The 23557-nt window shown below is 42.0% G+C and overlaps 1 protein-coding gene and 1 long non-coding RNA gene across 3 annotated transcripts; both read right to left on the bottom strand.

Annotated features, from left to right (window-relative positions):
* Positions 1 to 2958: 2958 nt before the first annotated feature.
* LOC119652744 lies at positions 2959 to 4053 on the bottom strand. Of its 2 annotated transcripts, XR_005249593.1 has the most exons (4): positions 4000 to 4053; positions 3757 to 3946; positions 3564 to 3698; positions 2959 to 3455 (listed from the first exon to the last, which is right to left on the bottom strand). It is a non-coding gene; the product is annotated as an uncharacterized LOC119652744 (long non-coding RNA). The 2 variants fall into 2 exon arrangements; XR_005249592.1 differs by having other exon boundaries at positions 3564 to 3946.
* A 12745-nt stretch (positions 4054 to 16798) lies between these two features.
* Positions 16799 to 17587, bottom strand: LOC119652301. The gene is made up of 3 exons (XM_038056303.1): positions 17405 to 17587; positions 17115 to 17269; positions 16799 to 17059 (listed from the first exon to the last, which is right to left on the bottom strand). Exons 1-3 carry the CDS (start codon positions 17539 to 17541, stop codon positions 17013 to 17015), a joined length of 339 nt encoding a protein of 112 aa, XP_037912231.1. The 5' UTR covers positions 17542 to 17587; the 3' UTR covers positions 16799 to 17012.
* Between the last annotated feature and the right edge of the window lie 5970 nt (positions 17588 to 23557).

Genomic DNA, 23557 nt, shown 5'->3' with positions numbered 1-23557 from the left:
TAGAGAGGAAGTGAATTAACGTTAGTTTTTTTCTAAGGACTATATATTTTGTTATTATTAATATTTTAAATTTAAAAAAAAAAAAAAAAAATATAGGTACTAGAAGCATCAATCCGAGCTCGGAGTGACATCAGAGTAAGTTGTTCGTTTATTTTCTTTTCTTCTTCTTCTTTTTTTTTATGATTTTTATTTTATTTTATTCTTTTCTTGTAAGTTTTACATTTTAGTTATCTTTATTTTAATTTTTTTTTTTGTAATAATTTTTGTTTTAACATGTATTGAATGCTGGAATAATGATGACTGAATAATCTGAACGTAGTTTGAAGACTTCCTCCCCTTAGTTCCTCCTTACTCCCGCAGAATTCCTATTTAAGGGACATCCTCTAAACGAATAACTGGCCGGAGGATGTCGAGGAAGGGTGGGAACCTCAGAGGCCGCGCCTCGTACAAGATCTGAGGCGGAAGAGACAGCAATTGAGACGGTGATCCGTCGTGGATCTTCCCCTCCTTGATCGCGGCACTCGGGTCCGGAGACTTACGGCTCCACGCGCGCGGTCGAGCCGGTTTTTTTTTTCTATTTTCCAATTTAGCTCGCGTTGTTTGTCCATCGATAGGCCGTCGCGAAATTCCTTGTAAAATCGAATTTAAAATCCGGTGCGGACCCACGCATCGGAAAAGGCACGTTGTTTTAAGTAATGAAGCGTGAGGGATCAAAGCGCTCAAAGGACCCCCCCACATTCCCGAGCCTGGCTAGCACAGAGGCGTGCAAGAACGTGCCGACCGAGCACTTTGATAGAGCTTCAATCTTTGTGGGCGGACCTTCACGGTCAATTTAGCCAATTTGTTTAGCTTTTTGGGATAGCTCTGCCCTCTAGGTCGTTATCGGCCACTAAGGATGATCGACCTGATCTCCTATTCCACTCTTATCATTACAACAGGCCTAGACCGGATACCGGTTGTTGCGCCGTTGATGATGATGATGATGACATGGGTCAATTCACTCTGCTTCAATGCTTCAATTAGTTGAATTGACGTGAACCAATTGCCACACGCTATATTTTTGTTACTGCCATGTAATGGTTTACTCAAACAAACCACATTAGTTTTACCTCGTCCGATACCATCAGTAGAAAATATTAATTCTGCGTCTTCATAGTTAGGCTTGACTACAGCTGTGTACGACTTAGGTCACACCCACTTAGTGAAAACCAACATGCTTACCACCGTGGAAAGTCCTATGAGTCTGCTCTTCATTCTTTCGTCACAAAGATAGAGGATGCATTCGTGGACATTGAAGGGGCTTTTGACTGTGCGCCTTTTCAAAAACTTGGTGATGCCGCCAGAGCGCATGGTGTTGATGATGCTTTAATTAAATGGATTCACGCTATACTAACGCAAAGATTGTTGTGCGCTGAGGTAGGGGTCGATCGCTACCTGACTACGGAAGCGAAAAAGGGTTGCCCCCAAGGAGGTGTGCTTTCGCCACTTCTGTGGAGTATGCTGATCGACTCACTGCTTTGCGAACTGCAAAATTTGCCAATACACGCTCAAGCTCATGCTGATGACGTGGCTGTACTTGCTGTTGATCGGGATCTTGGAACGGTGTGTAGGAATATACAGCGTGCCGTTGATTTGATAGACAGCTGGTTCCTTAGACATGGTTTGTCAGTTAATCCAAATAAAACCACAATGGTTTTATTCACAAAAAGGAGAAAACTGGATGGACTTTGTCTCCCTGAGATGAGGGGTACTACCCTTCAACTCTCTGAAGAAGTGAAATATCTGGGGGTCACTCTAGATGTTCGTATATGCATCCGTATGTAGTGGATTAAGGTGAGACAAAAAGGTTTTCACCGTAAACTAGACGCACTGCAAAGAACTGTTTGTCTGGGTATCACTGGTGCCATGAGCACGACATCCGGCGCAGCTCTGAATGCACTACTCAATTTGCAGCCCCTGGATATATTTATTCAAAGCACTGCAATGAGAGCAGCTCATAGGCTAATTCGATTAAATCTATGGGAAAACAACGGATGTGGGGGGCACAGAGCATTGGAAGGGTTACTGGGAGGACTAAATCCAATTCTTACAATGCCTTCCGATTCTCGTGTCCCCATACATCTGTTTGGTAGAAGATATGTAGTTACCCTGAAGCATAGAGAGGACTGGGAAGACCCAGAGGAATGTGTGGCGGGATATACGGAAGTCTTCTACATCGATGGCTCAAAAACAGAAGAGGGTTCTGGAGTCGGAGTCTACCTCTCGAATAAAAACGAGAAGTGGGCTTTTCCTTTGGGACAATATGCAACGGTTTTTCAAGCCGAAGTTTATGCGATCCTAAGGGTGGCAAACTGGGTGATTGACGAGCGGTTGAAGGTCAGGCGCAGTAGCATTGGCTAAATCTGTTTTCAAAAAGTGGGAACAAGTTTCCCATAACGACAGGTGGCAGAGCTTAAATGCTGCTCGACACACCAAACTTTTCCTGTCAGAACTCAACATACGTACCGCAAAGTTTATCCTGTCGAAAAGCAGGAGGACTTGCAGGTGTATTGTGGGCATTCTGACAGGCCATAATTCACTAGCTGGGCATATGTTCAGAATAGGAATTACCGAAGATGATACGTGTCCCTCCTGTAATGAGGAAGCGGAATCCACGGAGCATTTTCTGTGTGAATGCCCCGCCTATGGACGCATCAGACATCAGATCTTTGGTGCCGATGTCTCCAATTGCGACGGGTAGCATCACATCCACTAACGGAAATCCTGCGATTTGTTAACGAATCCGGAATATTCCGTTAGACGGGGGAGGCGAGTACAATGGGCCAACACGCCCTGAGTGCACAGAAGCTGTAGCTTCTCCCCCACCATACACACACACACACACAGCTGTGTACATCAAAAGTCCAATAAAAGCTGCAATTCAATTATATCAATATCTTTTAGTGCTGGTTGATCCTGCTTCATATATTTACATCTATATTCAAGTAGCTTCTCATTGGTCATGAGCATAATCTCCGATAACATATCGTCATTTATATATTGCTTCTATAAAGAATAAGGATCCTTTCCATCATTTTCGGTCAAATTGGATGTAGGTGCCCGGACAATAATATTGAGTCGTGGCGTTCTAACTGATGATCTGTTTGGAGGTGATTTACACTACTTTACACCACAGCTTTGAAAGCGAAGCATCTTCATCTGATCACGATGATGGTTCATCCAGGTGTTCGGGTTGAATGTCTTAGGTATCAGATATATCAATGCTAGTATCCCTATCATGCTCACTGCGCACCGGTCAACCTCGGAACCGCAAGAATCTTCATCCTCGAGCCAGCTCTCGATCACTCCTGTCAAATATGGATTTGATTTGGATTTCTCTTTGAAGGCTGTAAATCTGAGGCAGAAGTATTTCTTTTACTACCTGAAGTAACTGGTACATCCATAGCTCACAATTCCTGTAACAATAACAGTTTACAATAACGAAGAATAAAACAAAAAGCTTGCGTAAGTACCGACGTGAGGCCTGAGAGGCCGCATCGGAATTTCAAACCGTAATAACTCACCAAACTTCCAACATCAACGCGAACGTGGGCAATATTCACACAGCTAGCTAAAAGTAGGGATCATTGTTGCGCGGAGAAAGGGGTAAACAAGCAAGTCAAGCGCCTGCTGGAGCATCTTGGACCGCACGTCGGTACCTAAAGGTTAATGGCCGTTTGGTTGTTGGTAAGACAAGTCGATATGGATCTCTCTCACCGCTCCCAATGTCAAACTTATCGTAAAAATCTTGGCGGTGGACCGCTCGAGTAACATCGATCGCTCTCTCTGCTATCCGATTGGAATTCCTGATAATTTACTAATTGACCAGCGTGTTATCGTTGAGAAACTTGTGGTAGATCCGTTTCTAACACAAGGCTAGGCCCCGACATAGCCTCTATGCCGATATCTGTTCAAATAAAGTTAATAATAGCAAATTGTTTTAATTTTTGACTGCTGAACCTTTATTAAGTTCATCCTAGAACCATGCAGTGTAGCCTATTACATAGAGCATGATCCGGCCAAGTTTGGTGGAAATCGCACTATCACTAACAAAGTTATACTAAGTCAAATCGCCGCCTCTGTGTAAATTCAAGACTTTGAATGTCAGTATCACCTGAAAGTGGATATTCTCACATAATATATACATATATTGCGTGCTATGTACTAATGAGACAAATACACACTCAAAAAAAAAACACAAAGCCATACCTGAAGCATCCAGCTTCCATGTTTGGTAATCTCATTGCTGTTTCCATCCGCTTATAGATCGATTTTAGTTCCCAGCATGCTAGTCCTCTGCTTATGGTTCCCCCATAGTTCAAAAGCGGTCACTATTCATGAACTCATTGCTAACTTTGCAGAACACACTACGTGCTAGCGCAGGTTTTGTCAAAAATCAGATGTTCAATTGAACCATACCTCATTTCATCACCCTCGTTGACCAGTACCATAATTAGTAAAGTGCTCCCTTGCTTTAGTTTGCCTGCTTCCAGACTCGTAGTCCCACACATTAAATTCATAGGTTGTCACCTTTGGACTTCATCTCCTTGCGTCGAAAAAAAGGTGGTCAAACAATTTCAGACAATGTGAGGCTTAGTAGAGCGTAGTGGGGTATAGCGCGTCAACCACACCTACGCGAATAGGCCACTTGTTTTGTCTCCTCAAAACTACTAGTCGACTGTCTCATCAATATTGATGAGAAACAAGGAGTTATCAATAGAACCAAAGCTTTGAGGAAGTTAGTGTAGATTGCGTAGACATTGTTTCTTCTTCTCTTCTTCGATAGCGATCGCCACAAAGTTGGTGAATTCCAACAAAGTGGTTAAAATCGAGCGATCGCGTTAAAACCCACACTGCTCTAGTCTTTTATGTATCTTTCAAAAATGTTAGAAAGCGAGGAAAGGATATGCTGTAGTTTTTGGCCCGGATATTAACGTCGTAGATGATGAAAGGTAGACCAGGATATTTAACTAGGAGGACATCCGAAAGAATATCGAGAAAGTCTTCGACATGATGGGATAGGCAAGGTAAATACATCATATTTTAAACGGGGCACTTTTTAGGGTGAGAAATTAGGGCAATGAGCGGCTGAAAAGGACGGGCATTTAGGGATATAATAGGGCTAATAGAAAAACGCTGCCTTACGGCAATTCAAACAGCAAGCCCAAGTAACCAGCGAGTAGCTCTCCATTGTGTACTCTAAAATTTGCAAAAGTTTCAGATGATACTGCAGATAATCTAAAATCCGGCAGCTTGGTTTTAAGGTCCTTCATATTTGGTGGTTTGAAGAAAACGTCATTAAGCGCGACGCTGATTACGGTGATCCTTTCAGAGAATTTCTTGATGAAAACGGCGGGTCGCGAAATCTTGAGATGATTCAACCCCTTCAAATCTTGAGGGTAGGTGATTTTGAATTATGCCATGATTCCGCCAGTGTTGTTTAACCTCGTTAACTTACAAACGTTACGTTAACAACTAAGTACTAGCAAATAGGTTTGGCAAGTATCCTAGTCTGCTTTTAACATAGCCCAAGATGTCATCTGAGGATATGCCGAAGGGAAATCTCGAGGCAAACAACTGTGTGGGAGGTATAGCAATGTGCAAAGGTGACATAGGCATAGACGTAAGAGCTGGATAATGTGTTGTCAACTTTTCTTTTGAAGCTTGCTGCAAATTTAATTTGCGTAACGAACTGTGGAAATATCGCTGTTTAATGTCACTGGCAGATCTGGTATGAGGATATTAAAGGTTGTGTCAGTGAATAACCCTCCACCAGTAGTTGGATGATCCGATGTCCCAGATAAAATATTGTTGAAGGAACACTCCTTAAAGTTCTAACATGTGCATCGGAAGCTGAACAAATGAAGGAAGAACTGTTGCGTTGGTCAAGCTAACGAGCCCAGCACAAAGCAATTTGCAATTATAAAACATTTTAGACATTTCTCAGTAATAGATATAAAAGTCGTGAGGTCAATAACACGACCGACACGCATGAAAGATGAGATAAAAGATAAGAATAAAGTTGGGCATACAAACGACGTACCGACGAGGAAGACGTATTTTAGATATAACAGCCAAATTGCAGGACAATTCCGCCTAGGTCAGGTTCACCTTTTTTCGTATCTATCTTTTTGTGTAAAACAAAACCTTATTAAAATCGATCTGCTGCCTTTCTGTCCGTCTGTCCGTCTGGCCGTCTGGTTATGTGAGACTGTTACTCACTAAAACCACCTGCTTCTCCTTCGCTTACCCCGCGGGACTGCAATTTCGGTATTACATCGCGGAGCAGGATCTGTTATGAATTGCGGCTCCTGTTGTTATTTACAACTTTCCTCCGAAACTCCCCCCTCCTCAGCAGAGTGTGGATCGGCTTCATTAATTTTTCCACCGCCCTCCAATATGTTTCAGAGGCTAGCATATGGTCCACGATATTGTCGGGTGTCAACCGTGCCCCGGGGGGTGCAACTTTTTTTTTGACTAAATATAGTCATGTGGGGTACCAAGGCCAATGAAAGGTCTCGATTAGTACTTGTTGGAAAGGTGAGGAGTGAGGGGGTCGAAAGTGATCATTTCTTTAATGAACCTGTTCTCCGAAACTACCCAACCGAAAAATCTGAAAAAAAGTCAGGAGGCTGCCACTCTATGGTGCCCAGGCTCTTAAATACCTTCGATATCTGTTCAAATGAAGTTAATAATAGTGGATTTCTATATTTTTTAGTAATTGACTGCAAAACCCCCCTTAAGTTCATCTTAGCACCGTTTTGTAGTAACGTAGGCAATAACATGGAGCATGATCCTACCTACCTGGTGGAAATCGCACTATTACTAACAAAATTATAATACATCGAAGTTGTCGGTTCTTTGCAAATTCAAGACTATGAATGTCATATCACCCCTAAGTGGATAATTTTACATAATATATGCATATATTACGTGCTACGTACTAATGGGACAAATGCACACTCAATTGTCTTTATATAAGAAATACACAAAACCTTTCGTACCTGAAGGATCCAGGTTGCAGGTTTCCCGACTTGTTTGTATATGTTGTAGGTTAAATTCTTCGTTTCTAAAAAATAGAGGGCAATGGAATTTTTAACACAAAACCCGTTATACCTGATGCATCAAGCTTCCAGTTTTTCGACTTTTTTGTATCTACGCGTACGATACGCTTGCTGGAAATTATTATAGAATTGCCTCTGGGCTGATTCGCCCCCTCGGTTTCTTTTTGGCACTTTGTTGTTGTTCATCCTGTTCCATTCATCGCTTCACTTTTAGCATTTGTTGAACTTCACTGATCATTAGCTTTTGTCTTCTTTGGCATTGGAAGGGATTTTTCTTCTGGATGGTCTACTGCCTGTTTCTGGAGTACGTCTTAAACAGATGTGGTGGGTATCCAAATTGCTCTGCGTTCTTGGTAGAATCTTGATTTGTCTGAACACATTCTCCTCTGAATCCGAATTATTTGCAACATTGGATGCCACGGTGACCGTCGGCAACCACTCACTGAAGAAAACCACCGGTTAAGAATAATATATTATTATTTGTTAAAAATTTACTGCAGACCTCCCTTAAGTTCATCCTACAACCATACATTGGCCATGATATCAAACATGATACAGCACTACTACTATTATGAATAAAGTTATAACTAGGTGAAGTTGACCTTTTCGAGTAAAATCCCTGCAGGGAAAGTATCACCAGTACATTAAGGTGAATATGCGGATATACTTATTGAATATACGTTATGAGCTACGTTCAAAAACTTTACAAACCCTTTCACACCTGATGCATCGAACTCCCGGTTTCCAAGTTTTTAAGAATCAGAAATGCTTTACTAACTGGCCATTCTTACTATCATAGTTTTCGACTGACAATATAATAACGAATTCATTGAAAATCCCTGTGAGTTCCTACTTGTTTTCTCCCCAACTCTTTCAAAGAAATTAGTTTCCTTTTCTAAAATTAGATTCTACCAAAAATAGGAGGTATGTACATTACTTAAGTACTCCGAAAAATGTGCGGACTCCATTTACAGGGTAATGAACCAAACAACTCTATGGTAGCCATCAACGTACAAAGGTAAGTGTGTAAAGTTCGAAGTAGTTACACACAATCTTCCTTAAAATACTCGCACTGTGTGCCTTATTATCCTAGAGAAACTCCAAAACTTTATCCATTCCAACGGATAATTTTACTTACCATCCCTAATCACATTCTACTAAAAACCAACGATACATAAAATTAGATATACTTACATCGTTGATTCGACTCGTCGGTTGCGTTATACCGTGATAAGGATCTGCCCGAAACCGCAATAAGAATTATTATTTTTGCTAAAACTGCCTTTCGCACTATTCATAAATGCCTGGCCCTGACTTTTGTCCCTCCTTCACCTATTCAGTTCCCGCTCGCAGGGTATAAGGAAATTTTAATTAGTGGAAAAGCTCTATTCTGAGTCTTGTAAGGAGAGTCTCGTTCACACTAAGTGGGTACCCTCCTATTTTCATATATTAACTACAGTACAATTCGCAACACTAAAGTAATTTCCCACAGAGCCTTTATTCCTTCAAATGGCTCTTATCAGACGAATTTTACGAGTCTTGTAATTTGGAAGCCTCAAATGTGTAAGGCTTAGAGCTTGGAAGGTTAGGTAGGGCGGATGACGCCGCCCACCCCCTGGAACATGTACTACGACCACAACCAGCCTATAAATTTTGCTATGACCTTAATTAGGCTCAGTCGATACATTTTCCTATTTCATCCATGCCATGATGTTGTGACGGCAAGAGTCATGAGTCCTAATCGATTCCACACTTGGAGCAATAGATAATTAAATTCCACTCGTATGTTAGCGGTTGGCGAATTGTACTTGTCGATCTTTTCCGAGCATGAATTATGATAAAGTGCGGCGATATTGTTTTCTGAGGATTTATGGTACTTGATTCAATAGAGGGACCAGTGTACATCCATAAACGTGCTCCACAGATACGAGCGCCGCAACGCATAGCAGAATGGAGCATTACAAAACGGTAGGCCTGAGGGTTTGTTTGTTTGCTGGGGGTGTCTATTCCATTAAATGGGTTTAGAGTGTGTAATGTTTGACTTGGAGATAAATTTAATCGAGTTTGGTGTAGACATGGGTTGAAACGGAGTCAATAAAATCAGAGCAAATTATCGCTTAAATTCTTATGAGAAAATATGATAACACTTTTACTTCTTGCTATGATTCTTGGGAGGTAATACCTAAATTGGAACTGATAGTTGCGTATATATGACGTACATTTGGCAACTTTTTAAAACATGTGAAACATGAATTTTCTTCCCATTCTGAAATAATAATTCTGATCAGACCATTTTCCGTTCTTAAATAGTTGCGTCCCTCTTAGATTTGTTCTTATCTGAGATAATTCCGAAGGTTTGGATAAAGATAATAATGTATATACCTTCGGCACTGCATAAATGAACGTTATTCATTCATCAACTCTCTATGCTGATTGCAAGTCGCTACCTTACAAGTTAGCGATAAATCATCATCATCAACGGCGCAACAACCGGTATCTGGTCTAGGCCTGTCTTAATAAGGAACTCCAGACATCCCGGTTTTGCGCCGAGGTTCACCAATTCGATATCCCTAAAGCTGTCTGGCGTCCTGACCTACGCCATCGCTCAATCTTAGGCACGGTCTGCCTCGTCTTCTTTTTCTACCATAGATATTGCCCTTATAAACTCTCCCGGCTGGATTATCCTCATCTATACGGATTAATTGACTTGCCCGCCGTAACCTATTGAGCCGAATTTTATCCACAACCTGACGGTCATGGTATCGCTCAAAGATTTTGTCGTGATGTAGGCTACGGAATCGTCCATCCTCCTGTAGGGGGCCAAAAATTCTTCGGAGGATTCTTCTCTCGAACGCAGGCAAAAGTTCACAATTTTTCTTGCTAAGAACCCAAGTTTCCGAGAAATACATGAGGACCCTATGGTGAGACGTTTCGAGTGGAACAGTTTGTGTAAGCTGGAATAGGCTCTATTGGCTGACAACAACCGTGCGCGGATTTCATCTTCGTAACTGTTATCGGTTTTGATTTTCGACCCTAGATAGGAGAAATTATCAACGGTCTCAAAGTTGCAGGCTCCTACCTTCACTCTTCCTGTTTGACCAGTGCGGTCTGATGTTGTTTGTTGGTTGGTTTTTGGTGCTGACGTTCCCACCATATACTTTGTCTTGCCTTCATGGATGTGCAGCCCAAGATCTCGCCTCTATTGCCGCCTACTCGATCTGGATGAAGGTACAGAGACGTACAGTCTCGGATGGTTCTCACATGATGTCGATATCGTCAGCATAGGCCAGTAGTTGGGTGGAATTAAAGAGGATCGGTACCTGTAGCATTTTCCTCAGTATCACGGATCACTTTCTCGAGGGCCAGATCTTGCCATAGGCCTTGTCGTAGACCGTTATTGATGTCGAATGGCCTTCAGAGTGATCCTGCTGCTTTTATCTGGAGACGGCATTGGCCAGGGTCAGCAAAGTCAGTTTTATTAATTTCATTGGGATACCGCATTCTCTCATGGCTGTCTGTACACGGCTACCCTGGCTATGCTATCAGAGACGGCTTTAAAGTTGATCAATAGATGGTGCAACTGGTGTCCATATTCCAACAGCTTTTCCATCGCTTGCCGCACAGAGAAAATATGAACTATTGTTGATTTGCCTGCAGTGAAGCCTCTTTGGTATGGGCCAATGATGTTCTGGGCTTTTGGGGTTATCCGGCCTAGCAAGATAGAGGAGAATATCTTATAAATGGTACTCAGCAACGCGATTCCTCTATAATTGCTGCACTGTGTGATATCTCCCTTTTTATGTATGGGACAGATAATGCCTCTTTGCCAATCGTCAGACATTGATTCGCTGTCCCATACCTTGAGCACGAGTTGATGAACCACTTGGTGTAATTGGTCGCCTCCACATTTAACCAATTCGGCTGTAATTTCATCGGCTCCTGGTGACTTATGATTTTTAAGCCGATGAATTGCACGGACTGTTTCTCCTAAACTTGGTGGTGGCAGTATTTGTCCCTCGTCTTTAGTTGGCGGGACCTCCAACTCGCCGATGTTCTGGTTGTTCAGTAGTTCATCGAAGTACTCAACCAATCGCTCTAATATGCCCATTCTGTCGGAAATCAGATTTACCTCTTTGCCTCGGCAGGATGAAATTCGGGGTGTATAAGGCTTCATCCTGCTGACTTGTTGGTAAAATTTGTGCGCCTGGTGCGGTTGCTCCCTGTACTTTTCGAGTTCACAGACTTGTTGGTTCTTCCAGGCTTCCCTTTTCCGTCTGTGAAGTCGCTCCTCCGCTCGATGGAGTTCGTGATAAGTCTCTGCGCGTGCCCGCGTTCTTTTAAAATGCAACATTACTCGGTATGCGGCATTCTTCCGTTCCGTTGCTAGCTTACGTTCATCGTCAAACCAGCCGTTCCGACTACATTTGCGGCTGGCGCCAAGTATGTTTGTGCCCGTATCCATGAAAATGTTCTTCAGGTGATTGTGAAGATCATTTGTTGATGCTTCATCTCCAGGTCCTCTGTTGACTGCAGTTATTGCGGCGTCTATTTCTCTCTTATAGGTGCCGCGGAGGGCTGTGTTGTGGATGTCTTCAGTGTTCACTCTCACCTGATTGTCAGAGGGGATTCTACGTGTTATTGTTATTCGAGCTTGGAGCACCATGCCAACGAGATAGTGATCCGAGTCTATATTGGCCCCCCCATATGTTCTGACATTCATCAATGCTGAGAGGTGGCGGCGTTCGATCAACACGTGATCAATTTGAATCTCCAGAGATTAGTATTGTTGTCGCACCTTCTAGTATCATTATAAAGAGATTATAGAGACATGTCCACCCTGCGACGAAATACTTCCCGTTGATTTTGCGGGAAAGAGGACAATATTACGGGGTGGTTTTAATAGGTAAGAATCCCACATGCTGGCATATGTGTACCACTGTCTTTGGAAGATTTTCACCTCCGGAAAAAGGCAGACACACTGACAGAGAGACAGTAAACCGTTTTTAATAAAGAAAACCTTAAAAAAATGGTGGTTGCTTTGCAATTTAATTTTTTAATTGAATTATATCTTTCAACCGACTATCAGGTCCAGTTCGGGATGTAACTACATGTGTTTCTAAACAAAATTGTTCACAGTTTGGTCAAAAACGATGAAGACATCAAATTCAACCCTATATACACGAACGACAACCGGTCACATTTTTCATTTTGGTTTCATTCTTTATTTAAAAAAAAAACGCTCTCGGTGTGAAAAGTGCCTTTCTGCCTGTCTTGCCGGAAATTCTACGCCGGATGCAGACCAAGACGTTTCCAGTTCCTCGAGCTGTTTAAAGTATGGATCGTCAAATTTCCTATACGGTAACGTTTGCAAATTTCATGCCTGGGATAGTGGCATGGCAGGTGCCTTCAGCGATAATCCACTGATTATGCTGAACACACTAAGCTGATAACTCCTAGAGTTCACTCCAGCATTTTTTCACTATCGTTGCCAGAAATTGCTCAGCCATTTGAAAAGGCTCCGCAGTTTCTATGTGTACATTGCGTTCTGAAGTCATGTGACGTAAATTTCGCTCTATATCAACTACAGGTGTCTCACCGGGGATGGTACAGTTCTCGTTATGGCCGTGTAAATTATTTCTAGACGCTTGCCGGGAAATAGAACTTTAAATTAACTTTCTTTTCTACCGAACCGGTTCCTAAAAGTTAGTTAATTGCTGGAAGATCAAGCAGAGCAGTCACTCGGGAGAAGAGACAGTCTACTCATAGCTCTCACTTTGTGGACATCACAATGAGATGCAGGTCACATGTTTTATTTAACTATTATAAACACCTTGAATTTATAAACCAGTCGGGAAACCGGAAGCTCAGCGCTTCAGGGATGAAATGTTTTGTTTGCTTCTTCTGTGAGTATATTTGAGTGCAGAACTACCCCATTTGTACGTACCCCGTTATGTATATGCATTTAGCATATCAGACTACTCACTTTAGTATGGTATTGATATTTAGTTGCAGTAAATTCACACTGTAAAGTCAACTTTGGACTTCTGTGGGTAGTTTCTGAGAATGGGTCCATTAAAGAAATCATCACTTTCTGCCCCTCCAAATCCCCGTCTTTCCACCGAATGTCAAAGCGGCATCAAAAAGTACTAATCGAGACCTTTCAATTTGATACCCAACATGACTATATTTGGTGAAAAAAAATTGTATACTCCCTTTTTGCATGTATGGGGACCCCCCTTAATCTCAACATGGAAGGACATCACTGCATATCTGGGCGTTCACAGTTTCCACCTGCTCACCAAATTTCGTGTCAATCGGTATAGCCATTGAACTGATTGAACCGATTTTAATAAGTTGTGCAAGCTTCTGGGGCATGAGCTGATACTTTCCTTCATGTCGAATGTAAAATAGTCTAATGATTGAACACCGTTAGTTTACAACGCCTCAGATAGGATTTCACTTCACGTCGAAGACCTTTGGCTATCGAAAACGGACTACGATTGATTTCTGAAATGTGTGCATGGACAACGATAGCCAGAAAGCTTGCTTTTTCCAACTCGAGCGGGAATTTCAATGATATAAACTGGATATTCTGGGACACTATGATTTTATACTCTGGAAGGACGAGCAGCAGCGAACTCGAATCCGGTGTCGGGTTGTTTCTGACAGTTACCGCAAGCAGCGCTCACTTGACCTGGGAGCCGGTTTATGACAGAGTTTTGACTGCAAGACTCTGATCCAAGTTAAGAAACGTCACAATTGTGTACGCACCCACGGAGATCCCGATGTAGTGGCGAAGCATGCTTTCTACCAGCAATTAAGGGCAGTTCAGGGAGGCTTCCAAAAGGTGACACTGTGATCGTGATGGGTGATCTGAATGCTAAGGTGGGTGGGGTGTGGGTCCTCGACATGTGATGGCGATTAGTGACCGTAACAATAATGGTGGCAGGTTTGCGGATTTTTGCAACTTTCCCGTCTCGTAATTGATAGCAAATTATTCGAGCACAGAGCCCGCCATAAGGTCAGTTGAGTTTCAACCTATCGGCACCGTATCAGCAATCAGATCAACAATAGATTTAGAAGTTCCATCATTAGTAAATTTAGGAGTTGTCTCCTGGATGTGCTTAACAGAAGAAGTGCTGAAATCAGTCTCGAAATGGATCACCATCTGAAGGTATGGTATGTGCAGCTGTCACTCGATAGTGGGAAAGCTATCCTGCTGATCGAACCCCAGATGCAATGATTAACTCGCTTGAGAATATTGGTGAACATTGAGCTGCCATGAAAAATGCTCTTTAGCCACACCCTGGAGAGTCTTCAAGATCTGGCTATCCGCAGGCGTGAAACTGGATCAATAGACAGAAAGGGTTGAAGGCTCTATAGACTATTGCGAGCTATGGCGAGCGTAACACGCTCCAACTCCGACACCTACCGAAATCTCGGGGAGTTCAGTGTAGTGTGCCCCATGAAAAAGGAATTTTGCTATCGCGCTGATTGGGGAAGCGGAAATGCCACAGAACGGAATGAATTCAGAAATGCACGCCGTGTGTGGTGAAAGAGCTGGCATGTGGTCGCAAATCGTACAATGGTTCTGTGATGTACGTTAATGACCGACCCCTAATCCACGATGAGGAGGAACTGTAGAGGTAGGAAAAACATTTCGCCACGGTTCTGAACCGTATTGCATCCGATGAGGTCCTTCAAGAAAAAGAGAAAACTTTTTGGCCATTAATGCATTCAAACGGGTTAAAGCCGCTGGGCTTGACGCTCTCCCTGCAGAGTTATTTATCGCTGCACCTGCCGTATCTGCAGGTCTGCAACTTCCACTTATATGGAAATTTTTGGGAGTTGCGAACTTTCCTAAAGGGTGGAAGGAGGGATGATTATTAAGATTCCAAAGAATGGCACCTGTTTTGAGTATAACAATTGGAGGAATATCTGCGTGCTTCATGCCGTCGCAAAGATAATAGCTAAAATAATGCTGGAATGCATTAAATAACATCTCGATAGCTTGGTGGACGATGAACGGGCTGGTTTCCACTCCAGATCCTCCTGCATTGACCACATCAACCCCCAACCTATCATTTTGGGACTGTAAAACTTTGAAGGATTTTGAGGCCCAAAGTATAGTCCACCAGGGTCTTCTTGTTATCAATGGCTTTCCAAAAGTTATTTTATCCGAAGTTTGTTGATGAGTGTAATTCCACCTCAACTACACTAATGACATTTGTTTGCTTTCTTACCGGGTTACGGGCCTTGGCGAAATGGCTCTGCATTGCGAAAGAGAGGCAGGTAGGGTTGGAGTGAAGATAAACATCGACAAACCCAAGGTTTTTAGGTTGATAATATGATAATAGTCGTTGACCCAATAATCCATATTGGATCAGGGCCTTGGGGTGTCTTAGAGCACTTCATTCAAAACCGTAACGGTACACTGTAGTAGGAGACGATGTGGTCAGCATTGGACTCGCCTAAGATTATTACCCTGATTTGGGTCAGGTACTCATTCACAGCTGGTATCTAACAACCAGTCACGACAACAAATCCCTCTACCACCAGCGAATTTGAATCGCGACTTTCACTACGACAGACAGGCGTTCAAACCACTTTAGCCATCCGAACATCTCTGGTAGATAGGTCATGGAATTTTCTCCGGCCTGATTAATGGGCACAACATTAAAGACGGTGACCAATTTATTTACGTGCTAACGATGGCATTGCCGTTGCCCTTAACGCGTCGGGCAACGCTAGATCCGCAGCGATGTCAATTGCAAAATCAAGTTGACACCGCTCTGTGCTACTGTTATTTTTGTGTTGCTATATGATAGTAACCCATCGAGGGTGACCCCCATTGCCACTCGAAGGCCCCAGGCTTTCGTCAACACTGGCCAGTGACGTGCCATCGGAGTACACTGACCTGACACTATTGCAAACGATGAACTTGGTTGGCTTATAGGCCTCACTTCCGTACGCCGTGGCATCGAAAGGCAGAATTGACACTGGATAGGTCACACATTACGGAGTGGTGGTATTTGCATTGCTGGTTACCCCATGCATTGGAATCCGCTCTCCAAAGATGGCCTACGAGTGGATCGCCCCAAGGGGACTTTTCTTGGAACAGTGGAGAAGAGGCATCTCAGGAATTCGTGCGGGAAGCTAAAGCGCATTTCATGTAATCGCGAAAGATTGCACGTGTGTGTGGTTGACGAGCTTTACCCCGTCAGGGGGTAAATGTCAACCATACATCGCTTTGCAAAGAGTAACCACTAACGATTTAATCCTTTTTTTCTATCCTATAGCCATCTAAAACTTTTCAATTGACTTCTCTACGTTTGTTCTCATCTTTTCTGCATTAACAAATCAGCCATTCGTTTATGTAAAAGGTACTATACATGCTAGACTCTAAGGCAATATATATATATATATGCCTATCTGCTGACTTTAGCCGGCTTGGCTTAGGAAATGCAAACAGGACCAAAGATCAATTTTTTTAACCGATAACTGATATTTAAGGTTGAAATTAGTACAAATAAATCTATGGAGGAGTACTATTTAGGAAGGGATATTGAAAATAAGAATTGGAATTTATACATTTGAATGTTTTGAGGCAGACGATCAAGCCTGAATGGAGTTTGATAGTTTAACCATTTATAAATACACAATAGAACGCACAACCGTAAATACCATACTCATAGTCTAAGTTGGGACACCATTTATTTTAATTCAAGAAAGCACTGACCATCACCGTATGAATTAGTGTTAAATGTACGACGAAACCATTACTATAAGAGGTCGCAGTAATGTTAATCGCTACTCCCAACGAATTATCCCTTACCTCCTTCTTGGAAAAAAAACTTAGCATCTTTGAGGTTATTTCCGACTAAATTGAAGATGAAGAAGAAAGAATATTTATCCAAGGATCGTTGCCACGGTTCTTGGTGCAAGAGCAGGAGCCACTGAAAAATTAAAACTGTTAAGATAAATTCACCATAATAATGAATATAGTCATACCAGGTGGTGCGCAACCAGAAATATAAGTTCCATTTGCATCCCACTTTATAAGGCAAGTTCCATTGCTATAGTAACCGAAAATTTCAAATGATTGAGTTCCATTTATTTCTATCATGGAGCCTGCAAGTAGTATGATGGTATTGCCTGCTGCTGAACTGAAAATTATATTATGATATTTTAGTAAAATTGCTAAATTTAATTTGCAACTGGAATTTTAATACTTAATAGATGGTTATTGTTCATTATGTCCTCTGTAATGGGGTACCGTTCACTATAAAATAAAGACTTACCTGAGTTCGAAAGTGCCATCGCTATTAATTTCACTAAAAGTACTGGCTAAATTGTTCGGGTGTTGTGGATGTTCATCGCAGAAAACTAAGTAGGTCATCAAAATTAACAAGTTGCAGGTGTAGATCAACTTAAACATCTCGAACACGTCTTACTTATACGTATTTATGAAAATTTCAATTTTCCATGGCTTATACGAGTATATATATTAACTTCCCCCACCACGTTCCTAGGTTATTTATTAGATTAGTGCATATTTCATGTACTTAAGGGGGTCATCCTGTGTGAAAGCCGTTTTTTTTTTCGCTTTTTTTAGAATTTTTTTGTGAAGAACTGGATAAAGGTACAAATACGAAATTTTCACCATATTCAATATTTTGAACAGTAGTAATTTTTCCAGCCCGATAGCATAGTTCATTATTGAAATATAGAACAACTGTAAAAATATGTTCTGAATAAATCGTGAAAATTTCAATGAATTTCGTTGGATAAATTTTGGGCTATGGTGGCAGCCGATTTTCAACTTGCAGTTTCGAGAAAAACGCATTTCAAAAGTAGAATGCGATTTTTAAACAGAAAATCTTAACTGACCATTAATCTGCTATACCTAGTCCATAAACGTTAGGTTTCTTGAAGGAACACATGTAAAGTTTTGGCTTCAATTCCTATGATTTTAACGAAGTCATTCGGACCGATAAATACGCGTTTTATTACGGCGATTGACATAAACCTGTCATGTGATATTTTACCTGTTTAACACTGTAATTTCCGAACGACTCCGAATATCTACAAAATACTTTGCCCATATATTCTACACTATACCTAGATACAATTGATGCCAAAAAAATCGGACCCGACACAGGGGATGACCCCCTTAATGCAATTAAATATAGAAATCTGTTTTGTGGCTAGAACATGAGATACTTGCATTGTATATATTCCTTTCATATAAGTAATTACTCAGATTACATTACCAAATGCGATGATGTTGCGGGAAATCTCCATAAATTATTGATTTTTCCTAGTGAAAATAATTAGCAAATCTTTAAAAACAGCTATTTAATAATTTATTGCACTATCATCACTCTATTGTAATCTATAAAAAATAGATAAGGTTGTACTTCGAAAGGTTGAATACCTGTTTTTGTCCTCTGAAAGAACTGAATCTAGACTATAAATAAAAGTGGATTCTTTATAGATATTAGATATTTTCACCTCAACAATTCACTTATTTCACGCCTTCTTTACATTTCACTTTATGATAATGGTTGTTATATTGTATTTTTTTGTTAGTCAATTCAGTCAACATTAATTACTTCGTTGCCAGTGGCGATGAATACATTAGCACTATCATTACTGTTCAACTGTATAGGGGAGAGTCTGGTATATTCTATTTCTTGATAAGTTGTACCACGTCAAAATTTTACACTTAGTTTAACTTTTTCTCCTTCCCGGCAAACGACACTGAGCGCTGACAGCGCCCTCAACTACTTCTCATTTTGTAATTGCGCCCGCTATATTTTTTATTGGTTAGGTATATAATCACCGCTTAAACCATAAAGTTGCGAAAATATTATGTTTAAAAGTTTTGTGACAAACATTTATTTTTCAAACCTCTTAGTTCGGTAAATTGTACCACCAACGGTTGTTTCATTTGTACTGGTACAATTTACCCAACTTGGTGCAACATTTATTATTTCGTATCTTTTCAGATGAATGATGACCAAAAAAATATTAAAAAGGAAAGAAGGAGGATTTTCAAAGGATATTGTTGGCACTGTAAAAGAAGGAGACGAGCTTGAACCAGATATCTGCAACTTGTTCAATTTCAAAACCAACTATTTTACGTCATGCCAGGAAGCGAAATAAGTTTGCCAATGATTTAAAAAAAAATGTCGGAACGGCTGGTTTGACGATGAATGTTAGCTAGCAACGGGACGGAAGAATGTTGCATACCGAATAATGTTGCATTCTCAAAGAACGCGGGCACGCGCAGAGACTTATCACGAACTCCGTCGAGCGGAGAAGCGACTTTACAGACCGAAAAAGGAAGCCTGGGAGAACCAACAAATCAGTGAACTCGAAAAGTATAGGGAGCAACCGCACCAGGCGCGCAAGTTTTACCAACAAGTCAGCTTTACCAACACCTCGATGCTCATCCTGCCGAGACAAAGAGGGAAATCTTGTTTCCGACAGAATGGGCATATCGGAGCGATTGGTTGAGTACTTTGATGAGCTACTGAACAACCTGAACATCGGCGAGTTGGAGGTCCCGCCAACTGAAGACGACGGACAAATCTGCCACCACCAAGTATAGGAGAAACAGTCCGTGCAATTCATCGGTTTAGGAATCATAAGTCGTCAGGAGCCGATGGGATTACAGCCGAATTAATTAAATATGGAGACGACCAATTACACCAAGTGGTTCATCAAATTGTGCTCAAGGTATGGGACAGCGAATCAATGCATGACGATTGGCAACGACGCATTATCTGCCTCATACATAAAAAGGGAGATATCACACAGTGCAGCAGTTATAGAGGTATGATGCCTGATACCCTGCTGAGTACCATCTATAAGATATTAGTCTCTATCTTGCTAGGTCGGATAGCCCCATACGCCCAGAACATCATTGGCCCATACCAAAGAGGCTTCACTCCAATCAAATCAGCAACAGATCAGATTTTCTCTGTGCGGCAAGCGATGGAAAAACTGTTGGAATATGAACAACAATTGCACCATCTATTCATCGACTTTAAAGCCGCCTATGATAGCATAGTCAGGGTAAAACTATACACGGCCATGAGAGAATTCGGTATCCCGACGAAATTAATAAGACTGACTAGGCTGACCCTGACCAATGTGCGAGGCCAGATAAAAGCAGCAGGACCACTCTCAAGACGATTCGACATCAACAACAGTCTACGACAAGGGGATGCCCTATCATGCGTCCTCTTTAACCTAAGCCGTCGAGAAAGTGATCCGTGATGCTGAGGTAAATGCAAGAAGTACGATTCTCTTTAAGTCCACCCAACTACTGGCATATGCTGACGACATCGACATCATGGGAAGAACCACCCGAGACGTACAAACTGCCTTCATCCGGATCGAGCAGCCGGCAATAGAGGCGAGATCTTGGGCGGCACATCAATGAAGGCAAGACAAAATGTACAATACAACTTTGAGACCGTTGATAATTTCTCCTATCTAGGGTCGAAAATCACAACCGATAACAGCTACGATGCTGAAATCTGCGCACGGTTGTTGTCAGCCAACATAACCTATTTCAGCTTACAAAAACTATTCTCACCATAGGGTCAAAACTCTTACTGTACAAGACAATGATTTTGCCAGTCCTCATGTATTCCTCGGAGACTGAAAGAATTGCGAACTCTTGGCCGCGTTCGAGAGTAGAATCCTCTGAAGAATGTTTGGCCCCCTACATGAGGATGGACGATTCGGTAGCCTACATAACAACGAAATCTATGAGCGATACCATGACCGTCAGGTTAATCCGTATGGATGAGGATGATCCAATCCGGAAAGTCTATAAGGACAATATCTATGGTAGAAAAAGAAGACGAGGCAGACTCTGCCTAAGGTGGAGCGATGGCGTAGGCCAGGACGCCAGACAGCTTTTAGGGATATCGAATTGGTGGACCTTGGCGCAAAATCGGGATGCCTGGAGTTCCTAATTAAGGCAGGCCTAGACCGGATACCGGTTGTTGCGCCGTTGATGATGATGATGAATGATTTAAATATCCTTAAAGGAAGACCCACTACTTTTGATCTGGAATTAGAAAATATGCTAGTCAAACATGCCGATGAACGTGAATTCTCCACAGTCCAAAAGAAGCCGTCCAATGCTTATTTTCAGAAACATGAGACTAAACCCAGGATTGGGCAATGACGCACTTTAGGATAGTGTTGTCACTATTTTAGAAGCGGGCTACATAAATTCTGCTCTGGGGGGGGATTGTAATGGTTCGACTGCCTGGGCACACTACCCACCGGCGTCAACGATTGGACGTTTCTTTCATCAAGCTAATGAGCACTTATATGTAACAAGTTGTGGGAAAAAGGACTAGGACCAAATCCTGGTCGCCAAGTGACTCAGTATGAAGTAGCTGGTTTATCTGCGGAAGTTTGCGGACGAGCTGCAGTGATTGGTACAATTTATAATGGATTTAAGACATCTGGTGTGTGGCCAGTGAACAGAAATGTATTCCCAGAACATTTTTTGTAAGCTCCTGGCAATATGGACGCTGATAGTTCCAAATCCTAAGCAATGAAAGTACATCGATTTTGCAGGATTCTACGATTTTGATAGCAAATAATGATCACCAAAAAAGCAGCATAAATCAGACAGAAACAAGTCGTGAAGCAGGAAGCTGGACGCTTCAGGTATGAAAGGTTTTGTGTATTTCTTTTATAAAGACGTTGAATGTGAGTGTGAATTTGTCCCATTGGTACGTAACACGTTGGATTGGAGGGTATTTTGGATCCTAGGCATCATACAGTGGCAGCCTTTTGACTTTTCTTTCAGACTTTTCGGTTAAGTAGTTTCTGAGAATTGATCCGTTGAAGAAATAATCACTTTTAACCCCCCCCCCCCCATACCCCACCTTTCCAGCAAATGTGAAAACTAAGACCGACATCGGAAACTACTAATCGAGGCCTTTCATTTGATACCCTACATGAGTATATTTCATGAAAAAAAAATTATACCTCCCTTTTACATGTATGGGGACCCCACCTTAAATTCGACGTGAAAGGATGCAACTCGCTCTGCGCGTGAACCTTCTTTGTTTCCATCTTTCCACCAAATTTGGTGTAAATCGCTGCTACTGTCTCCGATAAAAATGCCTGTGACGGACAGACAGACAGAGGCAGACTGAAGATCCAAAATTATTGCTGACGACTTCAACGCTTGGGCAATGGAGTGAGGAAGCCAGAAAACAAGTGAAAGTGGAAGAGTCCTACTCGAGGTTTTCTCCTACGTAAACGCCACCCTGGCTAACATCACAAGCATAAACATCTTTAGGCGTGGAAAGCTAGGCTCCGTTGTACATCTTACTTTTTTAAGTGATTCGCTGGTCAAGCATCTATATTGACATGTTAGCGAAGAATACATGCATAGCGACCACCAGGCAATATATATTACTATTGATAAGGGACCCCGAACAATAAATCCTCACCGAGAGAAACCAGAATAAGGTTGGCCATCAAGAGCACTTGATGAGGATACAATTCTGGAGGTATTGCAATGAAACACCGAGTTTACTGGAACGGCCATAGAAAAAGCGTCATAGTTGTCCCAGCAGATATACCAAGTATGTAACACTTCCATGCCAGGACATGCAAGCTCTCGGAAGCGTAGCCCTAACTACTGGAGTCAACGCCGAAGAAATATGCCAAAGTATGAACAACGGTACCTTAAATATAAACAGACACGCAAAAAGTTGCAGTGTGCCATTCGAACAATCAAAGTTATTGCTTCAAGCGACTCTGTAATGGCGCAGGCTCAGATCCATGGAGTGGAGTGTACAAGTCCGTTATTTCAGGAATAAAAGGCAAAAGGTCCCCTTCTGTTCTGTGCCCTAGATTATTGTAGGAGATAGTTTCGACATTGTTCCCCCAACATCCGGAAGCAATCTTCCCAATGATACCAATGAGCGCCGAAGACATACCTCCAGCAACCACAGACGAAGTCTTGGACGCAGGAGGGAAATACTGTGCACTGGTGACTCTTGACATGAGGAACACGTTCAGTTCTGTCAGATGGAACCATATGATCGAAGCGCTCATCGCGGCAGAAACACCAAAATATATATTAAATATAATCTTCGATTACTTCCGACAGCGGAAACGTCGGATTCGCAGATGACGTTGGAGAGGTCATAACATCACCCCGACGAAGTACAAATATATGCAAATGAGAGTATACGGACGATCAAGTCTTAGCTCAAAAGGCCACGGGCTGGAGCTTGCCGAACACAAGGCGGAGTTGGTGCTCTTTACAAAGCGGGGGAAACAGAAAACTGTCGAAATTTGCATCGCGGCGCATGTTGTTAGTGCTCAGTCATCGCTGAAATACCTGGGAGTAATATTCGACTCGAAGCTGCGCTATAAACCCCACTCAAAGCTTGTTGGAC

The sequence above is a fragment of the Hermetia illucens genome, chromosome 3 (genome assembly GCF_905115235.1).
Source record: "Hermetia illucens chromosome 3, iHerIll2.2.curated.20191125, whole genome shotgun sequence".
NCBI lineage: Eukaryota > Metazoa > Arthropoda > Insecta > Diptera > Stratiomyidae > Hermetia > Hermetia illucens.
Note: the sequence above shows the minus strand (reverse complement) of the source record. Positions and strands in the feature narration are given on the sequence as shown.

Excerpts from the sequence above, each read along its gene's own strand:
- LOC119652301 (XM_038056303.1), bottom strand. The coding sequence starts at position 17,541 with ATGTTTAAGTTGATCTACACCTGCAACTTGTTAATTTTGATGACCTAC. Across the intron at positions 17,270-17,404 it reads GATGGCACTTTCGAACTCAG|TTCAGCAGCAGGCAATACCA; the intron begins GTAAGTCTTTAT and ends TATAATTTTCAG. Across the intron at positions 17,060-17,114 it reads TTCTGGTTGCGCACCACCTG|TGGCTCCTGCTCTTGCACCA; the intron begins GTATGACTATAT and ends TTAATTTTTCAG.